The following is a 22,205-nucleotide window of genomic DNA, read 5'->3' as shown; positions in this document are numbered from 1 at the left end:
CCATCAACTCTCTTTCCATATCAGCTCTATCTCCGCGCCACTAAAGCAGGGAAAGTGAAGTCGCACGCGAACAATTGGTTACTGGTTGTCGGCGGTCTCAAGCATCCGGGCTGATTATATAATACCCATTACCACCGATTTCCAAACCACTCATGTGCCAAGTGTGGTCGTTTCTATGGTGCCAATCGCAACCAATGGCCGTGTCTTGATACGGCTTGCACAACGTCGGAATGTCTCATATGCACGGCGATGTACGGCTGTAACCTCTGCAGAATTGCTGGCACAGCCCTGGATCAAGCGAATACCCCGCGATATCGTTGCCGTCTATACACCTGCAACTTCACTGCTGAATCTGTCCCATCCTGCGGAGCGAATAACATATTTCGGAATGTCGCATACACCAACCACCACCAAAGAGCACGGCGAAAACACTGGCTGATGCAGAGTCCCACACTCTAGAGAGAACAGCACAATTGCTTCTGCTGCAGCAGACATATAGTATCCGTTAGTTTGTGTTTCCCAACAGCACAAACGAGTGTCGCGTCGCCCGCCCGGATAAAACTACACGAGAATCCCGCCCCTCCGAGCGACAACCCGAGCACCAACTGGAATGTCATCGATAAATTCACCGAAAGTACGGGGCAATATCCTAGTCGCTTTTCTTGTAATCGTTTTTATCAATGCCTGCTTGGCGAGGGCCGATGATTCCGGGGACAGCTTTACGAACAATCTGTTGACCGACCTTGCACCGATTTTAGCATTGTTCGGAGAGCAGGTACTAACTACTGGGACTCATATCTTTTCCAATGGGGCAACTTTTGACTAATCGTAGATTTTATGATTCCTCAGGTTACCAAGCAGTTTCTAAGCCAGACCATCACCTGGTACGATTGCGTGATCTTCGCCATCTTTCCGCTTGGCATCATCACCACGGTAGTGAGCGCAATCAGAGTGGCAGCACCGAATTCCTGGAAAGCCCTTGTTGGTAGAGCAAGGGAAAGCCGTGCTATGGCCGAACTGGAACTCCTGTCATCGACGAGCCTGGAGGTCTGCGAGATGTGGGACGGCCAAGCGATCGTGCGGGTCATGGGATCCCCACAGATTCTGGAACTGGTGTACGTCAAGGAGAGGAAGGACAAGAAGGAATGTGGGCTGTACACCTTGCGCGATGAGAGTGAAAGGGAGACCAAACATGCAGCGTTAAAGTTGAAAGGTGGGGAACCCTTAAGCATAGTGCAAAAGTTTCCGTCTCAATTTTTCTGTTCATACAGCAAGCAATGCCGTGCGTCCCAGCGATGTCGAAACCCAGAGGCATTCGCAACCATTGGAAGGCTTCGACGGAACTGACGGAGCTCCCGCTCCTAACATATCCCTCAACCTTGCGCCTCCGCCGTATTCGCGAAAGCAATCCTTGCTATGGTTCGTGGCGTTTGCAGCATCTCTCCAGCTCGGCGTGCTCGTCTTTTGCGCTATGGCAATCTACCATCCTCCATGGATCCCTAGGTTTCGCAAAGACGGCTCGCCAGTTGTGGGCTCGGCATATCCAGTGGCAGCTGCTGGAATCATCACAACAACAGTCGGTATGTTCCTGTGCGCCTGGATCATCGAACAAAGCACCAAAGAGGAGGCCTGGCAAGCAAAGGCGGAGGAGAGTACTTCGACGGCAGGGGCGGCTCCGGCGGAACCACAGGTCCATATTCTGTGGCTGCAGCAACGCAAAATTGTTAACGACCAATCCTTCGACTCATACGCAATCTTTGCACCGGGCCTTCGCGATTGTATCCTGACGTCACGACGAGACGAGAATATGGGCAGTCACGGAAGGACTCCACAGCAGTCCGGCGACTCGATGGTGGAACTCAGCGGACCACACCAGAAACTGGCCATCATCGGAGCGGTCACTACCATCGTCGGATTTACACTAAGTTTCTCAGGCTTGCGATTGATGCACTGGTCTGCGACCATGGCACAGTTCGTTGGGACTGCGATAATGACGTGTGTGAGAATCTGGTTGCGTCGAGATTTAGCTGGCCGCCCCGATGCACAATGGGTTCTCGATGGCTATGAGATGGATTGGCTCGCTCTTGAACTTGCGGCAAGAGGGGAATCGCTTTGGTCGATCCCGCGGGATAATTTTCACTCGGGAGTGGGCGTATTGTGTTCGGCTCCAACTTGGACCGTCACAGGTGGCGATTGGGATAAGAATAACGATAATAAGAAGGAAGGGGAGGAGGGGGTAGAGAAGGAGAGTGCGGAGGAGGAGGCCAAGGCTACGGAGCCGGGTCACGACCTAGCATCAAGAGCACATTCAATCCGAGAGCGATTAGGGCAGCTCAGCAAGTGGACGGGCCGCGCTTCCGAAGCAGCGATTTCAGTTGCCACAGCAATCGAGGCGGTAATGAACACACTTTACCTACAGAAACTGCCCCAAGGCTTCCGATTCCCGATCAATGCCCAAGTGGTGGTACCCGGAACGTCAGAAAGCATCACACAAAAGGTCTTCTTCAGCCTAAAATGGGACGATGACACCAACCGATGGACGGTCAGCACCTCCGAAATTGAGGCTGCACTATCTCTACGCCTATTCACAGAGGCCCAAAACTCTTGGATACGGAGCCGTGGGAATCGGGACACGGAGAAGGACTGGTTACGGCACGGCCGCGCGGGGACGAGGAAGAGTTTACGCTTTTTGGGTCCTGACGACTTCCCCACCCATCGAGACTTGATATGGTGGGGCGGCAGCGCAGCTAGTAGTGTCATCGTTCTTGATACCAACGAGACTGCTGCGACAGAAGACGTTAACGATACCACAAGCGACAGAAACACTGGTACGACTGGTGTTCTCAAATCCCCTTTAATCAAGATACCTAAGGATTATGCGTTGGGAGCCCAGTTAGAATCAGACCCTGCCCCTGGCTCAACTGAGAATTCCTTTTACAACTTGCGATATCGGCTTGCAGGCGATCTCAGTAATCTTCAACAAGATCCCCGTGGAAAGGCTTACCAGCTTGCTTCGACGTCGAACGGTCCGATCGAGCTTGTGTATGCCCAAGAGTTCTTTTCGTCGTTCATATGGGCAGTCGCACGACATCTGAAAGGCCCTATCCAGGGACTGACCACTGCAAGAGCAGTATCCGCCATCGGCGCAGGCGACATTTCGTGGAAATCGTTTCGTTTGAAGAATTCTCTTCTACAAAAGATGGCTCAAGAGGTTCAAATCGCAGGACTGGCAACCACCGAAGAGGCCTACATGCTGCTGATTCCGCCGCTAAGTGTCAACGACAAACTTCCGGAACCGCTGCAGATTATCGATCTGGTGCGACACGAAACAAGGAATCCTGAGGCTTCGGGGCAATGGAGCAAGGTGGAAGAATTGTATTTCAGTCTTTGGGAGGTCTGCAAACCATTCGGGCCCGAGCATCCGCTATTCCATAAGGGGGCTGCGATTCTGATGGAATTCCTTCGTTCTGTCATGACGGACTTATGTTTGTCAAAACAGCAATTGCGACAAGGTAGTGCTGTTGAAATTTTGGAGATACTTGAAAGGAAGATCGTTGCAGAATTGAAATCCCTCGATAGAAGCATTGTCACCGATCTGCTCGAGGTTTACGAGCTTCAGAAGCGCCCAAGCCTCCAAGATGTGTTACTGGATATGCGGCGTACGTTCGAACCACAGCCGACCGACCCACGCCGTCCCGTACGATGGTTTGTTGAATCCTCCAGGAAAATCCGAGACATAGTCGACCGAGTGGTGGACGGTTTTTCGTACGACAAAAGACTGGAAACGGGCACGAAAGACATTTTCGATTGTTCAATCCTTCATTATTATTCTGCGGGTACTAGTGTTTACCACGATGGTCCTCACGCGGAATCATTTCTGAGTAATTTCCCCGATAAGGATCCGATCGACATCACCGATTTTACCCCATTGCACTGGGCCGCCGACAACCAAAATGAACACGCAGTGTCTCAACTTCTGGGGTGGAGGGCGGATATGGAGGTACGAGGTAGAGATGGGTCAGGACCGTTACATTGCGCAGCACGGTCCGGTAATGCCGACATCATCAGAAGGTTGTTTAATGCCGGAGCAAAAGAAGCGATGCAGGACCGCTTGCGACAGACACCGCTGCATTGGGTAGCCTACCATGGACATGTGGAGATTTTGAATCAACTTCTACGACGGGACGCATCCATCAACGCAGAAGACGACTACGGAAGAACACCTTTACATCTGGCAGTCATTGCGGGCCGAAATGAAGCTGTTGAGAGATTGTTGGAAAGCGCCGACATTAAACTCGGAGATAGGGATGGAAACTGTGCAGTGCACTTAGCTGGCATACGAGGCGGCGATTCAACGACCATGAAAAGTCTACTCGGGTGTGGTGTCGACAGTGAAGCGAAGAACAGTGCGGGAGCAACAGCGCTACATCTGGCTGCTGGATATGGCCATGAGGTTATCGCTCGGGTTCTAATCGACAATGGTGCCAATAAGGAGGCGCAAGACGGCGATGGTCGGATAGCCCTGCACCGGGCAGCGGAGGAGGGCCGCGAGGCTGTCGTTCGGTTTCTACTCGACATCGGTGTCGACAAGGAGGCGAAGGATGGTAACCGCCGGACAGCACTTCATTGGGCGGCATCGAATGGCCATGAGACTATTGTCCGGCTTCTACTCAAAATCGGTATCGACAAGGAGGCGAAGGATGGCAACGGCCGGACAGCACTTCATTGGGCGGCAGCGAATGGTCACGAGACTGTCGTTCGGTTTCTGTTCAAAAATGGTGTCGAAAAAGAAGCAAAGGATGGCGGTGGCCGTACAGCACTCCAATGGGCATCAGCAAATGGCCACGAGACTACCGGTAGTCTTCTACTCGAAGAAGGTGTCCACAAGAACGCAACGGATACCGCCGGCCGGACAGCACTGTATTGGGCAGCAGTAAATGGCCACGATGCTTTTGCCCGTCTTCTACTCGAAAATGGTGTCGATAAGGACGTGAGGGATGGTGGTGATCAGACAGCGTTACATGTTGCGGTGAGAAATGGCCATGAGGCTGTCGCTCGGGTTCTAATTGGACATGGTGCGAACAAGGATGCAAAGGATAAAACAGGACGAACGGCGCTGCGTTGGGCTGCAGCGAAGGGTGACGACGGTATCGCTCGGCTTTTGCTCGGAAGTGGTGTCGACAAGGACGCAAGAGATAGTTCCCGCCGTACAGCACTACATTGGGCGGCAGCGAATGGCCACGAGACTATCGTCCGGCTTCTACTCGAAATCGGTATCGACAAGGAGGCGAAGGATGACAACGGCCGTACAGCACTCCACTGGGCAGCGACAAATGGCCACCAGGGTATCGTCCGCCTTCTACTCGAAAATGGTGTCGAAAAGGACGCAAGGGATGTTAGCGGCTGTACATCACTGCATTTGGCCGCAGTAAATGGCCACCGGGCTGTCTTCAGCCTTCTCATCGAACGTGGTGCCGACAGAGATGTGAAGGACAACATGGGACAGACCGCGTTGGAAGCAATGATTGGTAGATAAATTGATGATGGGAAGCTCGTGCAACTTTTCAAATAACACTATTGTCGGTCACTCCGATCTACTTGGAAATAGTGAGGTTTCTGTATGTAGATAAGCAACCTTGTACTTCTTTTGTGTATGTCTTGATGGTCAATCTCGATCAACCGGAAGGACTTCATTTATGATTTGGCTGGAGTTCTTGATTGGTCTTACCAAAAGTTGCTGGCACTTTTTAGGACGTGCCACCGGCAAACATATTTTCCGTTTCGTTTCCGCAAACATCGGTTTCTCCTCATCGTATGTAGGACGTTCGGCGCGTCGAGTGATACCAAATATGAAATTCCTCACCTACAGTGCATCTGCCGGCTCGAAATCTCCGCCTACCTGCAAAGAGCGGGTATCTTTTGATACCGCCCCAGCACCAATTTAGGCGATAGGACCGAAGTGGGCTGTTACCCAACGCTCTATCATATATTTTCTCGGGCTCGAGCTATTAACAAGGGGCGGACTAGCGAACGTTCATATTTAGTTAGCTGAAACTGTACATACCGACCAGAAACTAGAGTCCAGTCAACGTTGTAGCGATACGAATATTGAGGTTAACGTAGAACTTTCATATTCTATCCCATATACTTATCGTTGTTTGATCAATCAACTCGCAGTCGTATAAGAGGAAGATGGTAACTTACAAATTTTCAACCTCACGATTTCACTCGTTCGCCGCAGGAGTGATATTATGATCCGCTACAATCGAGACGTCACGAGACTAAAAAGAGACACCATGGGACTGAAAAAATACCACGGGATTAGAAAGAGATACCATGGGATTATAAAGAAACACCACTGGACTGGAAAGGGAGTGTGTATACTACGATATTCTAGATGGGCCGCACGTGATCAATGAAGAAACGAACAAACAAACGAATTGAGACAACATTGGCATGGATGTGCGGATATACATAGAAATATTTCCACTTGACTATCTAGGTAGCTAATAATGCTGGTGTTAGATAGCTCCCTGGCTGTGCATGTCAGTACGAACCTCGGCTTCCAATTCGATCGCTTACAAGCCATATCCGCTTCCTGCATTGAGACTCACATCGTCGATACCGGTATAAGTGCGTACTCGGTACCTAGGTAATAGTGAACAGAATCAAAAAATCTTTCTGATTGCTGGATTTCTGAGCCCGATCTCAAGGTAAAGTCTATTACTATCTTACCCCAAGATTCCTTGGCATAATTTAACAAATTGTTTCTAGTGGTAATCTAAGATTGGAAGTATTTCTCTGAAGGTGATCCTGACCAGCAGTTTGTCGTTCACAGACAATGGCTCGGCAGATGACCGGCGCTTAAGCGTTGCCTTCCATATGTGGCTAGACCATCTGTGTGTTGCTCCGACGACCAGATCCCCGCAGGTCAAGTGTCAAAACAACCACGAGGGTCAGGGTCTCCCCTTCTATGACAAGGTCGTTTCCTTACCAACACACCTCATGTCCCCGCGGCGCAAACCTATTCACGATGTTACGAACGGTCCTACTCCTCCTAGTATCGCTGCTGCCTCCAGCGCTCTCCACACCGCTCCTACAGCTGCGCAAAGTAATTGCCGAGTTCGACGAGGCGACCAACACGGCATGCATGCGGCCAGCGCCATGGAACCAAATCCTTAGCTTCTTCCTCACGAACTACATCGCGCGCATCGTCACGTACAAAAAGACGTCGGGCTACCGCGGCACCCGCGACTACCTCTACGTTTTCGCCTCGCTCTTCGTCCCGTTCATCGGGATCAGTGGTGCGGCGGCCACGATCGCACGCGGGAGCCGGTTTTTGGGTCATAACGATGTGGATCGCGCGTTACTTGCCGACGCGCTGTGTGTAATCGTGCGCGAGGAGGGGTGGCGCCCCGCGCACGGCGAGATTATACAGGGGTGTGTTGTGGTGGAGGGTGACGAGCGGGGTCGGCGGAGGTTGGAGCGGCGCGCTAAGCGGCGACGCAGAAAGGAGAAGAAGCACCGGCGGGGGGAAAAGCGTCAGAGCAGACATGAGGAAGGCAGTGATGGGCGGCCGCAGTTACTCGGAGATCCGGGGAGTCATGTGTACCAGCGGCCTAACGCGGATGCGGATTCGGATCATAGTGCGATGTTGACGGGGGAGGAGGAGGAGGAGGAAATAGACGAGGATGCGTTCGCGGCCGAGTGTTTTTCAACTTCATCGGCTACACTGATCATTGGACCTCCGGGTGTCACAAAAATCGATCCTGAGAAGTACAAGATCCAGGGTAAGGACGTGCTTCCTGTCGTCTGTAAATACAGCCTAGGAAACAGTTACTAACGGAAATGGTGGTGGTGGTGTCTACAGGTCATTTTACACTCCCCCCAGAATACACACTAGCAAAGTTACCGCCCGGCACTGAACTGATGCCACTCGCCGTCTCCCGCGCTGTCAAAACCGACATCGTAATATCCAACTCCTACAACGCAACTAAAGCCTTCACAGGCATAGTCCAGATCATTTCCTCGCTCTATGCGCTCTACTCTGCCTATGGCGACCAAGTCACCCGCTATGGCTATGCCGCCTTCGGCTTCACTGTGGTCCCCTACACCGTAATGTCCATTCTTAACACGATTGCAAACCTCGTGGAAGCCTCATACGACTGTCTCTTCCTTGTGCGCTCCGACGTAATGCTCGAAGCCGAGCACCGCGAAGGCGGCGAATTCGTCGGTGAAGTCGCAGAACTAGTACCCGCGAGCAAAGATATGGAGAATGACATCGAGCTGACGGCGGCGGGCGTGGAATTTGTCGACCTACGATTCTTGCGCGGCAAGCGCGGCGGATGGAAGGCGATTGAGGTTGACGACGATGGCCGCTCAGTGCCCGGACGTAAGGCGTGGAGCGTCTTCATTCCGCCGCTCGATGGATCCTACAATACACAGGAAGACCCGCGTGCAAAAATCCTCGTGCAACCGGTGGGCCAGAGCTATGTGTTCTCACGCTCATCGCACAGACGCAGCAAGAAGTTCCGGCAGTGGGCTGTGGCAGTGATAATGGTGTTTTCGCTGGTCTTGCCATATGCTGTCGTCGGGGGGATATCGAAGTTCCGGCCGGGCCGCAGCAACAATAGACAGAAGCTGTTCATGGCGGGGTGGTTGGTCGTAGGCCAGGTCATCGGCGCGTTGAATCTGGTGGGACAGACGACTAAGGCCCGGAGGAAGCTAGCCTGGTGGGCGTGGTTAGAGACTATCGTCATGGGCTTTGTGGTGGTAGGTGGGTTTGCATTTGCGATTGGGGGCTTCGTCGAGGTCGGACGTATGCTGAGGGATTTTGGATACTGTATCAAACTGTCCGGGTGAAGGGACGATTGGTTGGTGGATGTGGTATCTATTTTACGTATTCGCGAGGGGGACGGATTGGAGGCTTGCGTTTGGCATTTAGCGCTGTGTTTGTAGGCGGCCTTGCTTTGTCTTTTATTTTCTTTGGATCACGACGACAATGATACCCCGATAGATTTCAATTTTCTTTCCCGGATATGTATGATACCTTTCTAGAATATTGAACCTTAGTATTCAAGCGACTTATGCCTTCACCCCCAAACCTATCTATGGTCGATGGATATTCACCTACAGTTGGTGAACTCTGCAGCGCGCGATAAGCACTGAACCGTCGTAAGCGTCACGAATTGAAATATATATGGACATCTCACTGCGGCTGCAGTCTCTACCCCCACTCGTTCCAGGCAGGCAGCGGCGATTACAAACGATACCTACCACGTGTTAACCGGGAATTCTGAAACCCCAGGCCTCAAGGCACAAATATTGGAAAATCCTCTCCTAACCAACGGCAGCCGGCCATGGGGATTGGAACAAGCTTCGGAGCACGGCGGCGGATTTGCCTCAGCGGATTCTGTCAGAATTGCTAGACGTCCGGAAGGCTATAATGACGTACACGTTTGCCGACAATATGTACCTAGTCCCTGACGGCTGAACGTGCGCGCTCGGGAGCCGAAGGCTCGCCTAAGAGTACTACATATCGTGCCCTGCATTGAGTGAGCATGTACTGAGTATAACTAGAGGGGTTCTCTTGTCCAACGAGAAGCAGGACAACCAACAGTACCGCCGTTTATCTATCCTAAAGCTTCTGTGGGCTCCCTTACCAATCACTGGCAGGACGCATATGAAACTTCGCCATTGGAAGAGGAGCAGTTGAAGCAGGCGTTCTCAAGAGCTAGAAATGATGATCTTGTGAGGATTGGTACACCCCTCTACTCTGCAGCTGGAGGGGAAGGGTGTCGGCTTGGGGTACATATCAGCCTACAAACTGACCACAGCACGAGCACCTACAAAACCTGACAGTCGGGCTGACCGACATGCGCATGCATACAGCCACGCCAGCAACTGAGACCAGCAACTGAGACATTGTTAGAACTTGACAAAACATCGTGAAGAGGAAAGAAGGGTTTCGGACTCAGAGTATTCCGGCATTGGTACATACTCTTCAAGTTCCCACTATTACAGATGGGTATGCAGCCCATAATAACTATGTAGTAATCTACAACACGCGAGACGCAGAGCGGTGATACTGCCATCGATCGAGTATATGGAGTATGCACATTGCACAACTCTAATCGTGGAATCTAGATTTTCGTTCAATTCATGCAATCATTCATGCAGGCGTTGCGTCGTACCAACACATGGCCGTATCTCAGCCAACCGATCGAATTGACTATTTTTTTTGGTTTTTTATTGGCCAGTATGCCTATGGAGCATCAGCTGCTGAGGATTGGAAGCGGGCCGGCTACTACTGTGGTTATTATACAATCCGTAGGAATCCGCCCCGCGAAGTAGGTAGGTGGATTCCCTACTTTGCAACCTCTAACCAAGGACAAGAGGAAAAATGTCAGTCCTCGCAGGCGTCCCGGTATCAAGTCTGAACTTTACAGCTAATTGTACTGGCGTCGGTCTTCTATTCGGATCTCCGGACACCGCGGCTGACTCCGACGTCGGCAAGCCACAACCGGAGTTCATACGTCTCGCCCTCCCCGACCAGTACCGCGATAATGTTACCACCGCGGAGCTCCAGGATTACATCGACAACTACCTCTTCCAACCTGCGGGGGATTTCACGCCGGCCATGAATGGGGCGACCATGGAGCGGGCGAAGAGGACGTGCTGGAGAAACATATGCAATACTGCGTATGCCAAATTCGCCGGACAATCGGATACCGGCGGCATCGGGGTATGTTTCGTGTTTCCGCGGAACTACACTGGCGTTTCTGCTTACTGACGGTGATGAATTTATTCGTAGATGATTGTTGCGTATTTTCTGGAGACAATTCTATTTACGACTTTCGCAATCTTGCATATGATCGAAACGTCAAACATATCAAAGTATCGGACGGTGCGCACCATATTCTTTGACACGTGCATCGCCTTCTCCCTCCCGGTGTCGGTTGCATCGATGGTTTTCCTCGTGACGGCCAAAACCCTCTACGAGGTCTCCTTCATAGCGCTAATTCCCATCATCGCTGCGATCCCAACGCTCCCCATCGCCTGCAGCATGTGGAAGCACGCACCGCCCGGAGCGGCTATAGGTGGCGAGACGCGTGAGAACTTCCGGCACGCACTGGCGGTGATCTGCACCATTCTCGCGTGTACAGTGGCTTCTGCGGCGGGAATACTCGCGGCCAGCAGCGGGGAGAGATACCCGGACCACACGTGCGAGTCGCCCCTGTTCAAAAGCAGGCACTTCTTCTACGTCGTGGGGGTGTTTCCCTACTCGTACACATTGGCTTCCTTGGTGGTGGGGTTACGCTTCTGGTTCGGGAGAGTAAAGAAATCCAATCCGCCCGACACCCCGCCCGTCGAGAACGGGCCGTCGGAAACAGCCGCTGAGGTGATAAAGCCCGCTCAGTGGAGATGGAACAATGCAACCAAGAAGCTTCATATCGTGATCAGCCTGGTTTGGGGAGCTGTCGGGTTAGCGATCATAACAACAATGAAAGTTGGGATCAAACAGATGGCGGGCAGAGAGGCCTATGCCGAGGATGTGTGGACTTTTGGGCAGATCGTGGCGGTTTTCTTGTGGCTACCCGTGCTGTTGGAAGGAGGCTATCTGATTTTTGGTCCCTCTTTTTCGTGAGTACCTCCCTCGTATTTGACTTGATTCCAAAAATTTGGGGAAACTAGTAGTAATTATGATAGGAAACAAATTCTAGACAGGATAGAGCAGCAGCGGCAGCGGGGAAAAGAATGATACTTGGCCCCTTCCTCTCTGTTACTATTGGCAAGCTGAAAGATTACTCAGCAGCAGGGCAGTGGGGAGATTAGTGGAGGCGATGGGTGGTGTCCGACTATCTCGAAGGGAAAGAAACCCCAAGGGCCAAGCCCAGGTTGGAGGTGGGAGAGTGTACAAAGGATTTAGGGCCCTGATATTTCGTTGGCGGAGCACCGGGGCTTCTTAGTTTATACACATATTTACTCGTAATTTTTGAATTACCCAGAAATCGTGCGGTCGAGACGAGTGAGAGGCTTCATGATCTTCAAGATATTTCTGGGTTCATAGCGGATTAGTTATCTGTAGGTCGAATGATGGAACTTTCTCAACATCGGTTTCGTTTTTCACCTACCTCTGCCAACATGAATATGAGTATGTAAGTAATTATCTGGCGCTCTTCACGACCCAGCCCATCCAATTCTTGGGTTCGGACAGGCTAGAAAGCATTAGGCTCGCTCGGTCTAGAGTACTTACACGGCCGGAATGTCATGGGGATGTCACGGCACCCCGCTTCGTCATCGCGAATGCTAAGAGAGAGAGAGAGAATCTTGGCGTCACGAGGGACGGAGCCTTATGTCAGGACGTCATTGGGAGCCCTATATATATGTGACGACACTTAGAAAACTCGTTCATCAGCAACCCACAATGTCAGAAAAACGTGGACGAAACATTCCTATCGAAAAGAGCAGCAATACTTGGGCTCCATGAAGCCGACTTTTCTTGGAACGATATCGCGAAGAAGACTGGTGTGAAACGCAATACTGCTCGACAGATCTTGCACAGAGCAGAGTAACGAGCTTAAGGCGAAAGCTTCGATGCAAGACTCGACGCTCTGAAAAATAAGCCTCATACCGGACGCCCTCCAAAATCTTCCACAAGAAGTACCGAATCCCGGGCCTTGGGAGAGCCCGCTCACCAAAACGATGTACTGTTATTTCCCGAAGTAGCAGAGGCCCCCGATATTCACGCAGCTCGTTCGCCAATCGAGAATGTTATGCACGAACAACATGAGATCCGGCGTTGCGACAGAGAGTTGGAGGAGCTGTCGGAGATGGAGGGGCCGTCGCGGATGGCGGGGCCGTTGGGCATGGAGGAGCTGTCGGCGAGAGGCGGAAGTGAAGGAGGAGCTGTTAGCGAGAGGAGAAAGTGATGGGAGAGCTGTCGGCGGGAGGAAACGAATGTAGTTAGTAGCGGTGGGAATTAACGTTGGCGGGTATGGCGGGGTCTTCCTCTTCTTATTCTTCTTTCTCAATCATCATCTATCGAATAGACGGTCAACCTCCCATCTCATCTCTCTCCCCTGTGTGCGCTCTTTTCTCGTCAAGCCTGGAGAGGCATTGGAAAAGAGCCCTTTCAAAAGCGACTTCAGGGACGAACTAGGACCTCTCTCATTCCGGATGAAAAGAAAGCTACGATAATCTGAAGATATCGGACATGAGGAATACGCCGAGTTATACTTTTGCCGCTTCATTCACATGGAATGAACGCGGGGATGGAGATTGAACCGTGTGTGCATGCTTGCCGCATCCGAGTGACCGGCCACGGATCAGGAAGCTCGATTCGCACGAAAGTTCTCCACAATTGTTTCACGCACCTTTCTCTATCCTGATGGCGACTTGTAGCAGCCCATCACATTCGTTGTTACCAGGAGTGGGAGGAGGAGTTGAACAATTCTATGCCAACAGGCGCAGTGCTGGATCCCGTTTAGAATATCTACACCTCTACTTGGTGAGACGTGAAATCGTAGTGATGCGGAATTGATATAAATAGACAGGGTGGACTCTATTGGAGTTGACCATGTGTCAATACCGCCGGGGAGAACCGTGATGGCCGCTTCGGCGCTGCGGCGTCGGGGACATGATGCATAACTCGTTGCTTCGCTATCTCCCCGGACAACCTTGCCAGTTCTGGGGTGGGCGGAGGATGAACATCTGTACTGGTGGGTTCATGTAACACCTCTCAGCGAATCCCCGGGGATGGAGATGATTCTAAACGTCCAAATCGAATTATCAAAATCGGGCGACTCGATACTTCAGCTCGCGCGACTGCGGCGGAAAGAATCTATCGCATACCTCGACCTGGACCAGGGTGCCTGTATTCAGTGCGCTCGAAGCTATCCTGCTCAAAACCTGTCTGTATCGAAATTCAGACCTCGTCATGTGACATGAGCTTCGTATATTCCGACGGGTTCAATCGTTTGGCCAACGAAGCGGATTAGGCAAGCCCATCGAAAGCACGAGGGATGATTTGGTCCGAGATAAACTCAAGATGTATTTGATATTCCAAGCTAATCTCATCAAAAACACAACAGAAGATAGGTGCCGTAGTGCTCAACAAAGTACTCGTATGATACATGTAGTTCTCGTTTGCTTCCCTGAAGGCTACCAACATATTAAGACATCCAACCTATGATACTAATTAACCCTGGGATCCTCCTAGATTTCCCAGCGTGGGAAACCAAGATGTAATCGGATATAATCACAACCCCTCCCCTCCCCTCCTTCTCCTCCTCCTCCTCCTGTGGGTCCTCCTCCCTCCCTCTGTCACTAGGGTATAATGCAGATTCAACAACTACCCTCAAACCAGCCAACTCATTGCTGTCCGGTTGCTCTGGACAAGCCGCGTGCTTTAATGAGAAAGCACTCCATTGCGATCTCTCTTTTGCGATTTCCCTCTCCACCAGTTCAAGGTGTTTCAACCTTTCCTCCATCATTTCTGCCAGATCTTACCGGAGCCAATACTCTTTCGACCAGTCGTGGGAACGTTGCCGTAGCCGACCTATCCTCTCGTGCACATTGCTGTTCTCGAACTCGTACGCGCAAGACTGCGCCAGCAGGAAGAACTCCTCCAATGCCGCCGCAGCCTTGCATTCCTTCTCCGTCGCCTCTTTCTCCGTCACCTCGTCACCATCTGCGCGTCGCCACTGCCGCTCGTTGTACTTGACCACAGGTAGGTGCTGCAGTAGGATCATATCCGCCGCGCTTGGTAATATATTGCCGCAAGTGTCGTGCAAACCCTTTTTGAGGCCACTCCCCGAAAAACTCGATGAGTTGGTTAAGGATAGCCCTCTTGTAAATGAATCCATTACCCCCCCACAGCCAGATCGACCCGGCCGCAGGGAGTATCGCCTCGAACTTCGCGAGCAGCTGCGCACTACCCACGAACCGACCGTCGGGAGGACCGGAGGCAAGGCATGCGGCGAGGGAGCGGATGTAGTTATCTACCTGTTGTTGTCTCGAAGGGTCTTCGTTCTCCATAGTATGTATGGGGAATTCATGCGGAAGGCGTCAGGATTACCCCAAATTATATCGTCACCGAACGTGCGATGGCTGGCCGGAAGGAATGCGGGGCTGCGCACCACAGTTACACCGTCTCGGTTTTTGTCTCACCTGTGGGCAACGCATGCCGCGCCTCGAGGCTGGCCGTGGATTGACAAATGCATCCACTCAAAAAGGCTCCACGATTCCACGATTCACGTAGCTTATTGTCACATGCAACTCTCGTCCACTAACCAGTAGACTAGGGTGGGGGAATCATTTTATTGACGTATCTATAGACCTAAGTATATCACGACGTCCACACCAAAGAGAGCCAGTGCCGTGAGACTAACTAATCGGCGTCTCTCGCCTACCCGCGAGAGAGGAGTACACGAGCCAATGAAAAACACAAAAGAAAGCGAACCAATCTCACACCTCCGGCGCCCGCTACGCTTCTCCTCCTCAAATCCTACCCCTCGCCCCCGTAGTCCACCCCCGACGTCACGCTCGGCGGTGGGCCCTGCTCCCTTCCTTCTGGTATCCTTCTACAGATCTCCGTGTCTCGGAGGAACTTGAGGATTGCTCCAGCCATCCGCTCATCGGCAAAGAGGTTCGCTATTCGCCAGTGGTCCCGCCCTCTGCGGCTGATCTTTTCCACCTCCCCACAGTTCTTTCTGCTGTTTTTTCCAATTGCTTCAGTACTTAACAGGTGCTCGCGTGCTAGTAGGCTAGGTAGTAGGTGCTAAATATGTAGATATCACTCGGTAGTATCACGTGACACCCTTTCGCTGCCGGTTGTGGAGGCGAGAGTCCAATTGCTACCAAACGCCTACTTGCCGGGCTGCCTAACATTGTAACCCGTACGCTGTGAGGAAGAAAGGCCGATTTATATGCTGAAGCCTGAATTATCAGTGCAAATGAGCCGCACTTTGTGCTAATAGCCAGTTTATATGAAACCTCGCGTTTACTTAAATGCGGCTTGCCGAATTCCTTGTACCCTGGGTCTCTTTTCAGTTTTTACCGCCGGTAACTTCATGTGCTGGTCCCTGGAGTCTGGCTCAGTTTCGAAACACATCCTAAAATTAGACTAGATCCGGCAAAGCTCCACCGGAAGTGGGTTGCCGTACACCACGACGCCAGCTCAGCGTCTGAAATGCTTTCGCGATAGCTCAGGTCAACATGGACTGGGATCCCAACCACCTGGCCCATCGATGTATTGTACAATACAATAGATGATTACGTATCTCTAGCCATATCACAGATGTAATTGAGAAGAGAGATGTCAGAGTGCCCTCAACACCAAGTACCTACACGTTTCTCTTTTCTCCCCGCCACTATCAACATCGTACAACAGCCAATCTACCGATCGGTCTCGCATTCCCCGACATATGTATCATCTCTGAATTTCCACTGCGGGAAACCATGATGCAGCTGGGCATAGCCGGAATCCTCCTCCCCTTCTTCTTCCTCTTCCTTCTCCTCCTCGTCCCGCCCATAATCATCCGCCTGGGGGAATAATATGGGTTCAACAGCTGCCATCAGCCGAGCCAACTCGACACGCTCCGGTTGCTGCGGGCAAGCCGTGCGTTGCAATGCGAAAGCCTCCCACTGCGATATCTCTTTTGCGACTTTCCTCTGCACCAGCTCAAGGTGTCTCATCCTTTCCTCCATCATTTCAGCCAGATCCTCCTGAAGCGACTGCTTATCGTGCCAACGATCGAAACGTTTCCGTAGTCGGAGAATCCTCTTTCCAACCTTGTCGGTCCCGAGGGCATCCGTACACAGTAGCGCCAAATTAAAAAACACATTCATCCTGGCGAATGAGACTGGAACCCGGTGAACAGCCTCATGTCGCAGCTGCGGGAGTGCTTTGAGCATCGGGAGTGCACTTGGACCCCCGGGCCAGATAGCAATGATCTCCCGAACATACACATGCAATTCTGCGGCCTGCGGGTCTGTCCAGCCGTGTTTCGTGAGAAGCTGCTGATTGTGAACATTGATGTAGCTGTGACAAGCTTCCTCGAGGAGGGTTTGGAGTGATGGGAGGAACGTGTGTTGGATTCGGTATGGGAGTGGTTTATTCTTTGGGAGGTGAGGTGAGGTTGGGGCTTTTAGAGCGAGCGACTCAAAGGACGGTAAGGAGGCTTGAGATACTGTAGATGGCGATTTAGGTGGCAGTGATTCTCGGGTATATGTCTCTGTTTCCCCGAGTGCGAAGCTACCCTCGAGTCTATTCTCAGACGTAGCCGTAAACAGGTCGGCCGATTTCACCGATATGGGTGTCGGCGTGAATTCCGTGAAACGAGTGCCTCCTAGAAACATAGGAGCGAAGGGTGGAATAGCCGGAAATAACAAAGCGGCAGCCTTACACTCCTCCTCTGTCACCTCCCCAGCTAGGGCTCCTCTCCACTGCTGCTCGTTATACTTCGCCACCGGTAGGTGAACTGGCAAGATGATATGTGCCAGGTCGCCATTGCAGCCCGAATGCAATTCCGCTCCCAGACCGTCGCTCAGCAAATCCTTTAGATGTTGAACGATTGACTCCACGGGGATGGAGGGACACAGTCTATGCGGCGGCTTAACCCGCTCTGGGAGTATCGCCTCGAGCTTCGTCGGTAGCGTAACTTTGCCCACGAACTGGCCGTTGAGTGGGCCGGGGGCGAGACATGCGGCGAGGGAGCGGGTGTATCTGTCTATTTGCAGTGTCGTAAGTTCTTCTTCCTCCATCGTATGAGGATTCGAGAAAGAAAGTTGCGAGGATTATGCCAACTTATACTGTCCCCGCAGCGCGCTGGGAGGCTGGGGAATTCAAGGAATACAGGGAGCAGCACAGCTGGTTACACTGCATGATTGCTCCTCCAAGGCTCCACACCTAAGACTAGCCATGCTTATCGCGCCACAGGAATCGTGCAACTAGTCACTCGTAAAGTCCTTCGCGGTTGTTTATAGTGCAAGCAAGAAGCAACTATCCTCGAAACCCAAAACCCGTCCCAAAATTGACCGGACACTCCCGCCAGCTTCGCGCGCGTTTACGGCGGAAGGAGCCCGCCGGATAGCACGATAAAGAGTAGGTAGTAGTCACGTAGGACGAGAGTTAACATTCTCTGTTCGTCGCTTATCACAGGCTATATCAAGCTCTCACGTCGATATAGAGAATATATGTGCGACCCAAAGTTCCAAACAACCCGTTCGATCCGACAGGGGTGCTTTTACCGGAGAATCACAACGAACCACTCGTCAATGCGAGGTCGTTTCACCTTGAGTCACTCGCACTGGTACACATAATGAAGTTGGACCCTATGCGTCCAGAGCTCTGATCTAGAGAGGACGTACATATGACAAAGAAGTATGATATACATATAAGACCTTCGAGACAATGGGGGCATCTTTCGTAGAACATAGTGTAGCAAGTCCATTTCCCAATGCAAATAGGTAATATGTACCATACTCAATACACTACCGTAACCTAAGTTGGCACCCAAGAATCGTCCGTATCCATTTACAATTATATCCCCCTAACATTATTCCTCCACATCCCGCACCAACTGCTGCCACACCCCTCTACCCCAAAAATCAACGCGCTCCATTTCAACGCCACCCCACGCCAGCCAAACCTCCACCCATGGGGATCGCTCACACCATACGACCTCCTCATCATCTTCGCTCTGCTCGAGCCTCAAGATCCTCTGAACAATTACGCGCACATACTGCTCCGTTTCCGGACAACTTCCGTGGCGATGGACGGGGAGATTCGACATGATCAATGAAGCGCAGCGTAGGCACATGATCTCTCTGTGCGCGACGTTGAACGTAGGGCCGGGGCGACACACCGCACCCCCTCGTACAGGGGAGTTCAAGTTCGGCGAGAGATCGATAACTCCCGTGAAGCTGTTCGGCGGGATGAGGTTGTGGGTATTTATGAGGATATTGCTCAGTTGACGGAGTGGCTCAAACTCTAGCTGAAACGAGTCCATGGCAGATTCGATGAACTGGCAAGTGCTGGGTTTCAGCTGAAGGTATGTTTTTTGCCAGCCGCGGTCGCCAGTGAGCCATTCTCGAAGAGGAGACTGGATTAGTAGTTCTTTGCGGGCGCGGGTGAGGGCGACGTAAAGGACGCATGCTTCCTCGCGCCAGTATTTGATCTTTTGGAGGCGGTTGCGAACGGAATAGTCGGGTTTGAAGTCGTCGAAAACGTGGACGCGGTCCCATTCTAGCCCCTTGGCCTGGTGGGCGGTGATGAGGATGATGTCCGCGAGGTGCATTTCCGAATCATCGAGGACGTTTGCTTCCACACGTTGGAGGAGTGCGGGGAAGGTTGGGTCCATTAAGGTTTTTTCGAGCTGAACGACAAGGCTGAGAATTGGTGAATCGGAGGAGCCGCCGTCTTCATGCTCCGCTTCGATGTGGTTTTTGAGGTCCTCCCAGGTTTTCCAGCTCTTGAGGGGGTAGGTAGTTGCGATGCGGCCCTCGTGTAGGAGTGCGTGTGCTTCGCGGAGGTTGGTGAACAGTGTTGCTTTCCGGAAGTTGCGTTGGATCTTCAGGCACATCCTGTGATTGGGGCATTGGATACCGAGCATGATGGCGTATTCTATCAACGAGACGTTTTTGCGGAATATTACGGTGAATGACTCCTCTGGATGCGATGCTAACTGTGCGGTTTTTGCTACGGCACTAACGGAGTCAATTTTTCGGACACCGTTAACTGGAACCTTTTCGCCGAGTGCGCTGAGAAGGATGTTGGCCACCGAAGCTATCCCGTCGCCGAATCGGAAACTCCACGTAAGATAATGCGTCGTCTGAGGCGGGAACCTTTCGTCATCGAAAACCTCGTTCTCGGCGCCGCGGAAGCCGTAGATGCGTTGGTAGGGGTCTCCGACCACGATCAGTGCGACGCCCCTCGCCTGTTGCCGAAGAATGATGGTGGCCATGCATGGATTGGCGTCCTGGGCTTCGTCGAACAATATGACATCGTAATGCCCAAACGCCCTCTTGTCACCCTCGGTTCCCACGCCCAAGAGATACATAAGCTTGAGATACGCATCGTGGGGAAGCCAAGGTGCAACTGCACGCCCAATATCCCGCCAAATATCCTTAGCCCACCGCAACACCACCGAGGATTTCAAGCCTAGCTTTTCGATCATGAACTTCGGCAAGCAACTCTCCTGGACGTCGCTTTCAACAGAGTTCCAGAACCGCTCCAAAGTCCTTTTAACGACATTTGCGACGGTGGCGGCGGTAGGAAATGGCTTCTTTTGCCCATCCTGAGTCTGGCTGGGCTGGTATCCTGGTTGTGCTGCGCGATCGGATTCTGCGGTGGTTCGTTTCTTCCTGCGGCCAGGCTTGTAGTGTGCTTCCGGGTTCTGGAGTGAATCTCTGATGACCTGTTCCTCGTCGAGCTTCAGCAGTTCCACGAGTTGTTTACTTCCCCAAAAGCTCGGGATCGGCATAGTTTCATCTTCCTTGGCCGCATAGACGTGTGGGGCGAGATGACTGAGCACACTGAGAGCGAGAGCATGAACGGTTTTGCCTGAAAACTATAAGCCTGACCTGCTTGCACCAAACGAAGGGCACATACAAGTCACATTGGATCCAAACTTCAATTTCGCATCCATTTCAGCGCTCTTGTTGAATGCTACGTAGAGGAAGGTCTTCCGTGGTCGCAGCTTTGCGTATTCTACAAGACACCTAGTTTTCCCGGTGCCAGCATAAGCTCGGATCTTCATGAGCTCGCCTGAGTTTAGTTCGGCGTTTACCACCCCTCTTTGCTCGGTTGTTAATGTGGATATAGGCGTCTCAGGTGCTTCTGCACATGTTTGCGATCCGAAGCCATCCAACCCCCAAGAGTTGCTTCTTTGAAACCCACGGCGGCCTCCATGAGTCGGTTGAGAGGAGCACTCCATGGTGAGAGAGTGTGATCGGTTCGACGGTGCAAAAGTTCCCTTCCTTACTGCTGGCGCTGCCGTAGAAGGCGGTTGTGCTAGTCTTTGGCTGGAGGTACTTGCTTCTCTCATGATTGGTTTTGCAGGCGCAAACATCTCTCCTAGAGCCACCTTCAACGCCCCATGCAGCACTCGTCTGTTCTGCGGTGTAAATGCGCTCAGAGGCACTCTATACTCCCTGGGAAACCTCATCAACCCTATCTGCGCCTCCCACAGATCCATCCACAGCCCCAAAAAGCAGAGATACTCCGTCAGCACCTTACGCCGATCATCGTAGTGCTTCCCGACGTTCTCCACCGGAGTCGCACGCACAATTACCCCTCGCAGCTGTGACGGCTCGAGAGATGTGTACATCAAATATGCCGTAATGAGCATATAACACTGCATCAGCTCCTCCCCGGCTTCTATGTTGTGGTGCGGAACGATCCTCCGGATGAGAGATACCGGTGCGCCGGTCACTGTCTCCAGCTCATTCCTGAGTAGCCCCAACTCGCAGCCTAGCTTTTTCAAGCATAAATACCCCCTCTCATCCGCTTGTGATTCATCAAACAGCCCTTTAATCACATCAAAAACCATCCTCTCGGTGATGACCGGAAACCGCAGCGCCTCGCTCCTCAACGTATACCGCTTCAGCTGGCGGATACTATGTTTCGAAGGCGATAACGGCTCTGCCGCGCTCGCCGCCCAGTTCGGCGGGAGAAAGCCATAGCATTCGAAGACAGTCTGCATGACCGACTCCAGGTGCTTCTCCTTGTCGCCCTTTTTCACCGTTCCCTCGCGGTGGACCTGCGCCGAGCTGACGACGGACACGGTAAACGACTGGATCGCGGGCGATGATGCACCGGTCGGATTCGCGTTCCATGCGGCGTCCTGTGCTTCGAGGAGCGCGGCGGAATATGCTTGGCTGAACATCGTCCAGCGCCGCCGCCAGGGCGCGAAGGTCTTGCATGCAAATGTTAGGATGTTGAGCTTGCGCAGCGACTGGCTGCGCGGCGACGCTTTGACTAGATCTTGGAGCTCTTGTTGCGATAGGTAGTCGGTGAGCTGTAGGAGGATCTCGGCGGGGAGCTTGTCGAGCACGCAAATGGGCGGCGCCACCGGTGAGGGCATGTCGATGTCCATGGCGTCCATGATGGGCTGTGGTATCGGGATTCGGCGCGTTGCAATTAACTATCGTCGTGGGTGGGGCGTAAAGTTCGAGGCAGTTGAAACGTTGCAGCTAGCGTG

The 22,205-nt window shown here is 52.3% G+C and overlaps 5 protein-coding genes across 5 annotated transcripts; 3 read left to right on the top strand and 2 right to left on the bottom strand.

Annotated features, from left to right (window-relative positions):
* Positions 1-709: 709 nt before the first annotated feature.
* On the top strand, positions 710-2,116 carry BZA05DRAFT_315711 (uncharacterized protein; the record flags this gene model as incomplete). The annotated part of the gene is made up of 3 exons (XM_051480371.1): positions 710-775; positions 850-1,199; positions 1,294-2,116. Coding segments are annotated over 3 exons (1,239 nt in total), but the record flags the coding sequence as incomplete, so codon positions are not given.
* A 4,917-nt stretch (positions 2,117-7,033) lies between these two features.
* Positions 7,034-9,084, top strand: BZA05DRAFT_380555 (uncharacterized protein; the record flags this gene model as incomplete). Its single annotated transcript, XM_051481917.1, has 4 exons — positions 7,034-7,457; positions 7,510-7,565; positions 7,709-7,790; positions 7,871-9,084. 4 exons carry the CDS (start codon positions 7,034-7,036, stop codon positions 8,860-8,862), a joined length of 1,554 nt encoding a protein of 517 aa, XP_051334608.1. The 3' UTR covers positions 8,863-9,084.
* A 1,258-nt stretch (positions 9,085-10,342) lies between these two features.
* BZA05DRAFT_439852 (uncharacterized protein) lies at positions 10,343-11,962 on the top strand. The gene is made up of 3 exons (XM_051486558.1): positions 10,343-10,744; positions 10,814-11,643; positions 11,710-11,962. Exons 1-3 carry the CDS (start codon positions 10,403-10,405, stop codon positions 11,759-11,761), a joined length of 1,224 nt encoding a protein of 407 aa, XP_051334607.1. The 5' UTR covers positions 10,343-10,402; the 3' UTR covers positions 11,762-11,962.
* Positions 11,963-16,245: 4,283 nt separating this feature from the next.
* On the bottom strand, positions 16,246-17,790 carry BZA05DRAFT_413609 (uncharacterized protein). Its single transcript, XM_051485201.1, has one exon. It carries the CDS (start codon positions 17,764-17,766, stop codon positions 16,399-16,401), a length of 1,368 nt encoding a protein of 455 aa, XP_051334606.1. The 5' UTR covers positions 17,767-17,790; the 3' UTR covers positions 16,246-16,398.
* Positions 17,791-18,350: 560 nt separating this feature from the next.
* BZA05DRAFT_477893 (P-loop containing nucleoside triphosphate hydrolase protein) lies at positions 18,351-22,109 on the bottom strand (the record flags this gene model as incomplete). The annotated part of the gene is made up of 3 exons (XM_051488330.1): positions 18,351-20,566; positions 20,615-20,770; positions 21,038-22,109. 3 exons carry the CDS (start codon positions 22,107-22,109, stop codon positions 18,561-18,563), a joined length of 3,234 nt encoding a protein of 1,077 aa, XP_051334605.1. The 3' UTR covers positions 18,351-18,560.
* Between the last annotated feature and the right edge of the window lie 96 nt (positions 22,110-22,205).

Source organism: Tricharina praecox, assembly GCF_024521635.1.
Source record: "Tricharina praecox strain CBS 144465 chromosome Unknown BZA05scaffold_57, whole genome shotgun sequence".
NCBI classification, from domain to species: Eukaryota; Fungi; Ascomycota; class Pezizomycetes; order Pezizales; family Pyronemataceae; genus Tricharina; species Tricharina praecox.
The sequence above is the reverse complement of the archived record's forward strand: the minus strand, read 5'-3'. Positions and strand labels throughout refer to the sequence as shown.

Coding starts and splice junctions, on each gene's coding strand:
- BZA05DRAFT_439852 (XM_051486558.1), top strand. CDS start 10,403: ATGTCAGTCCTCGCAGGCGTCCCGGTATCAAGTCTGAACTTTACAGCT. Junction 10,745..10,813: donor CGGATACCGGCGGCATCGGG/GTATGTTTCGTG, acceptor ATTTATTCGTAG/ATGATTGTTGCGTATTTTCT. Junction 11,644..11,709: donor ATTTTTGGTCCCTCTTTTTC/GTGAGTACCTCC, acceptor TAATTATGATAG/GAAACAAATTCTAGACAGGA.
- BZA05DRAFT_413609 (XM_051485201.1), bottom strand. CDS start 17,766: ATGGAGGAAGAAGAACTTACGACACTGCAAATAGACAGATACACCCGC.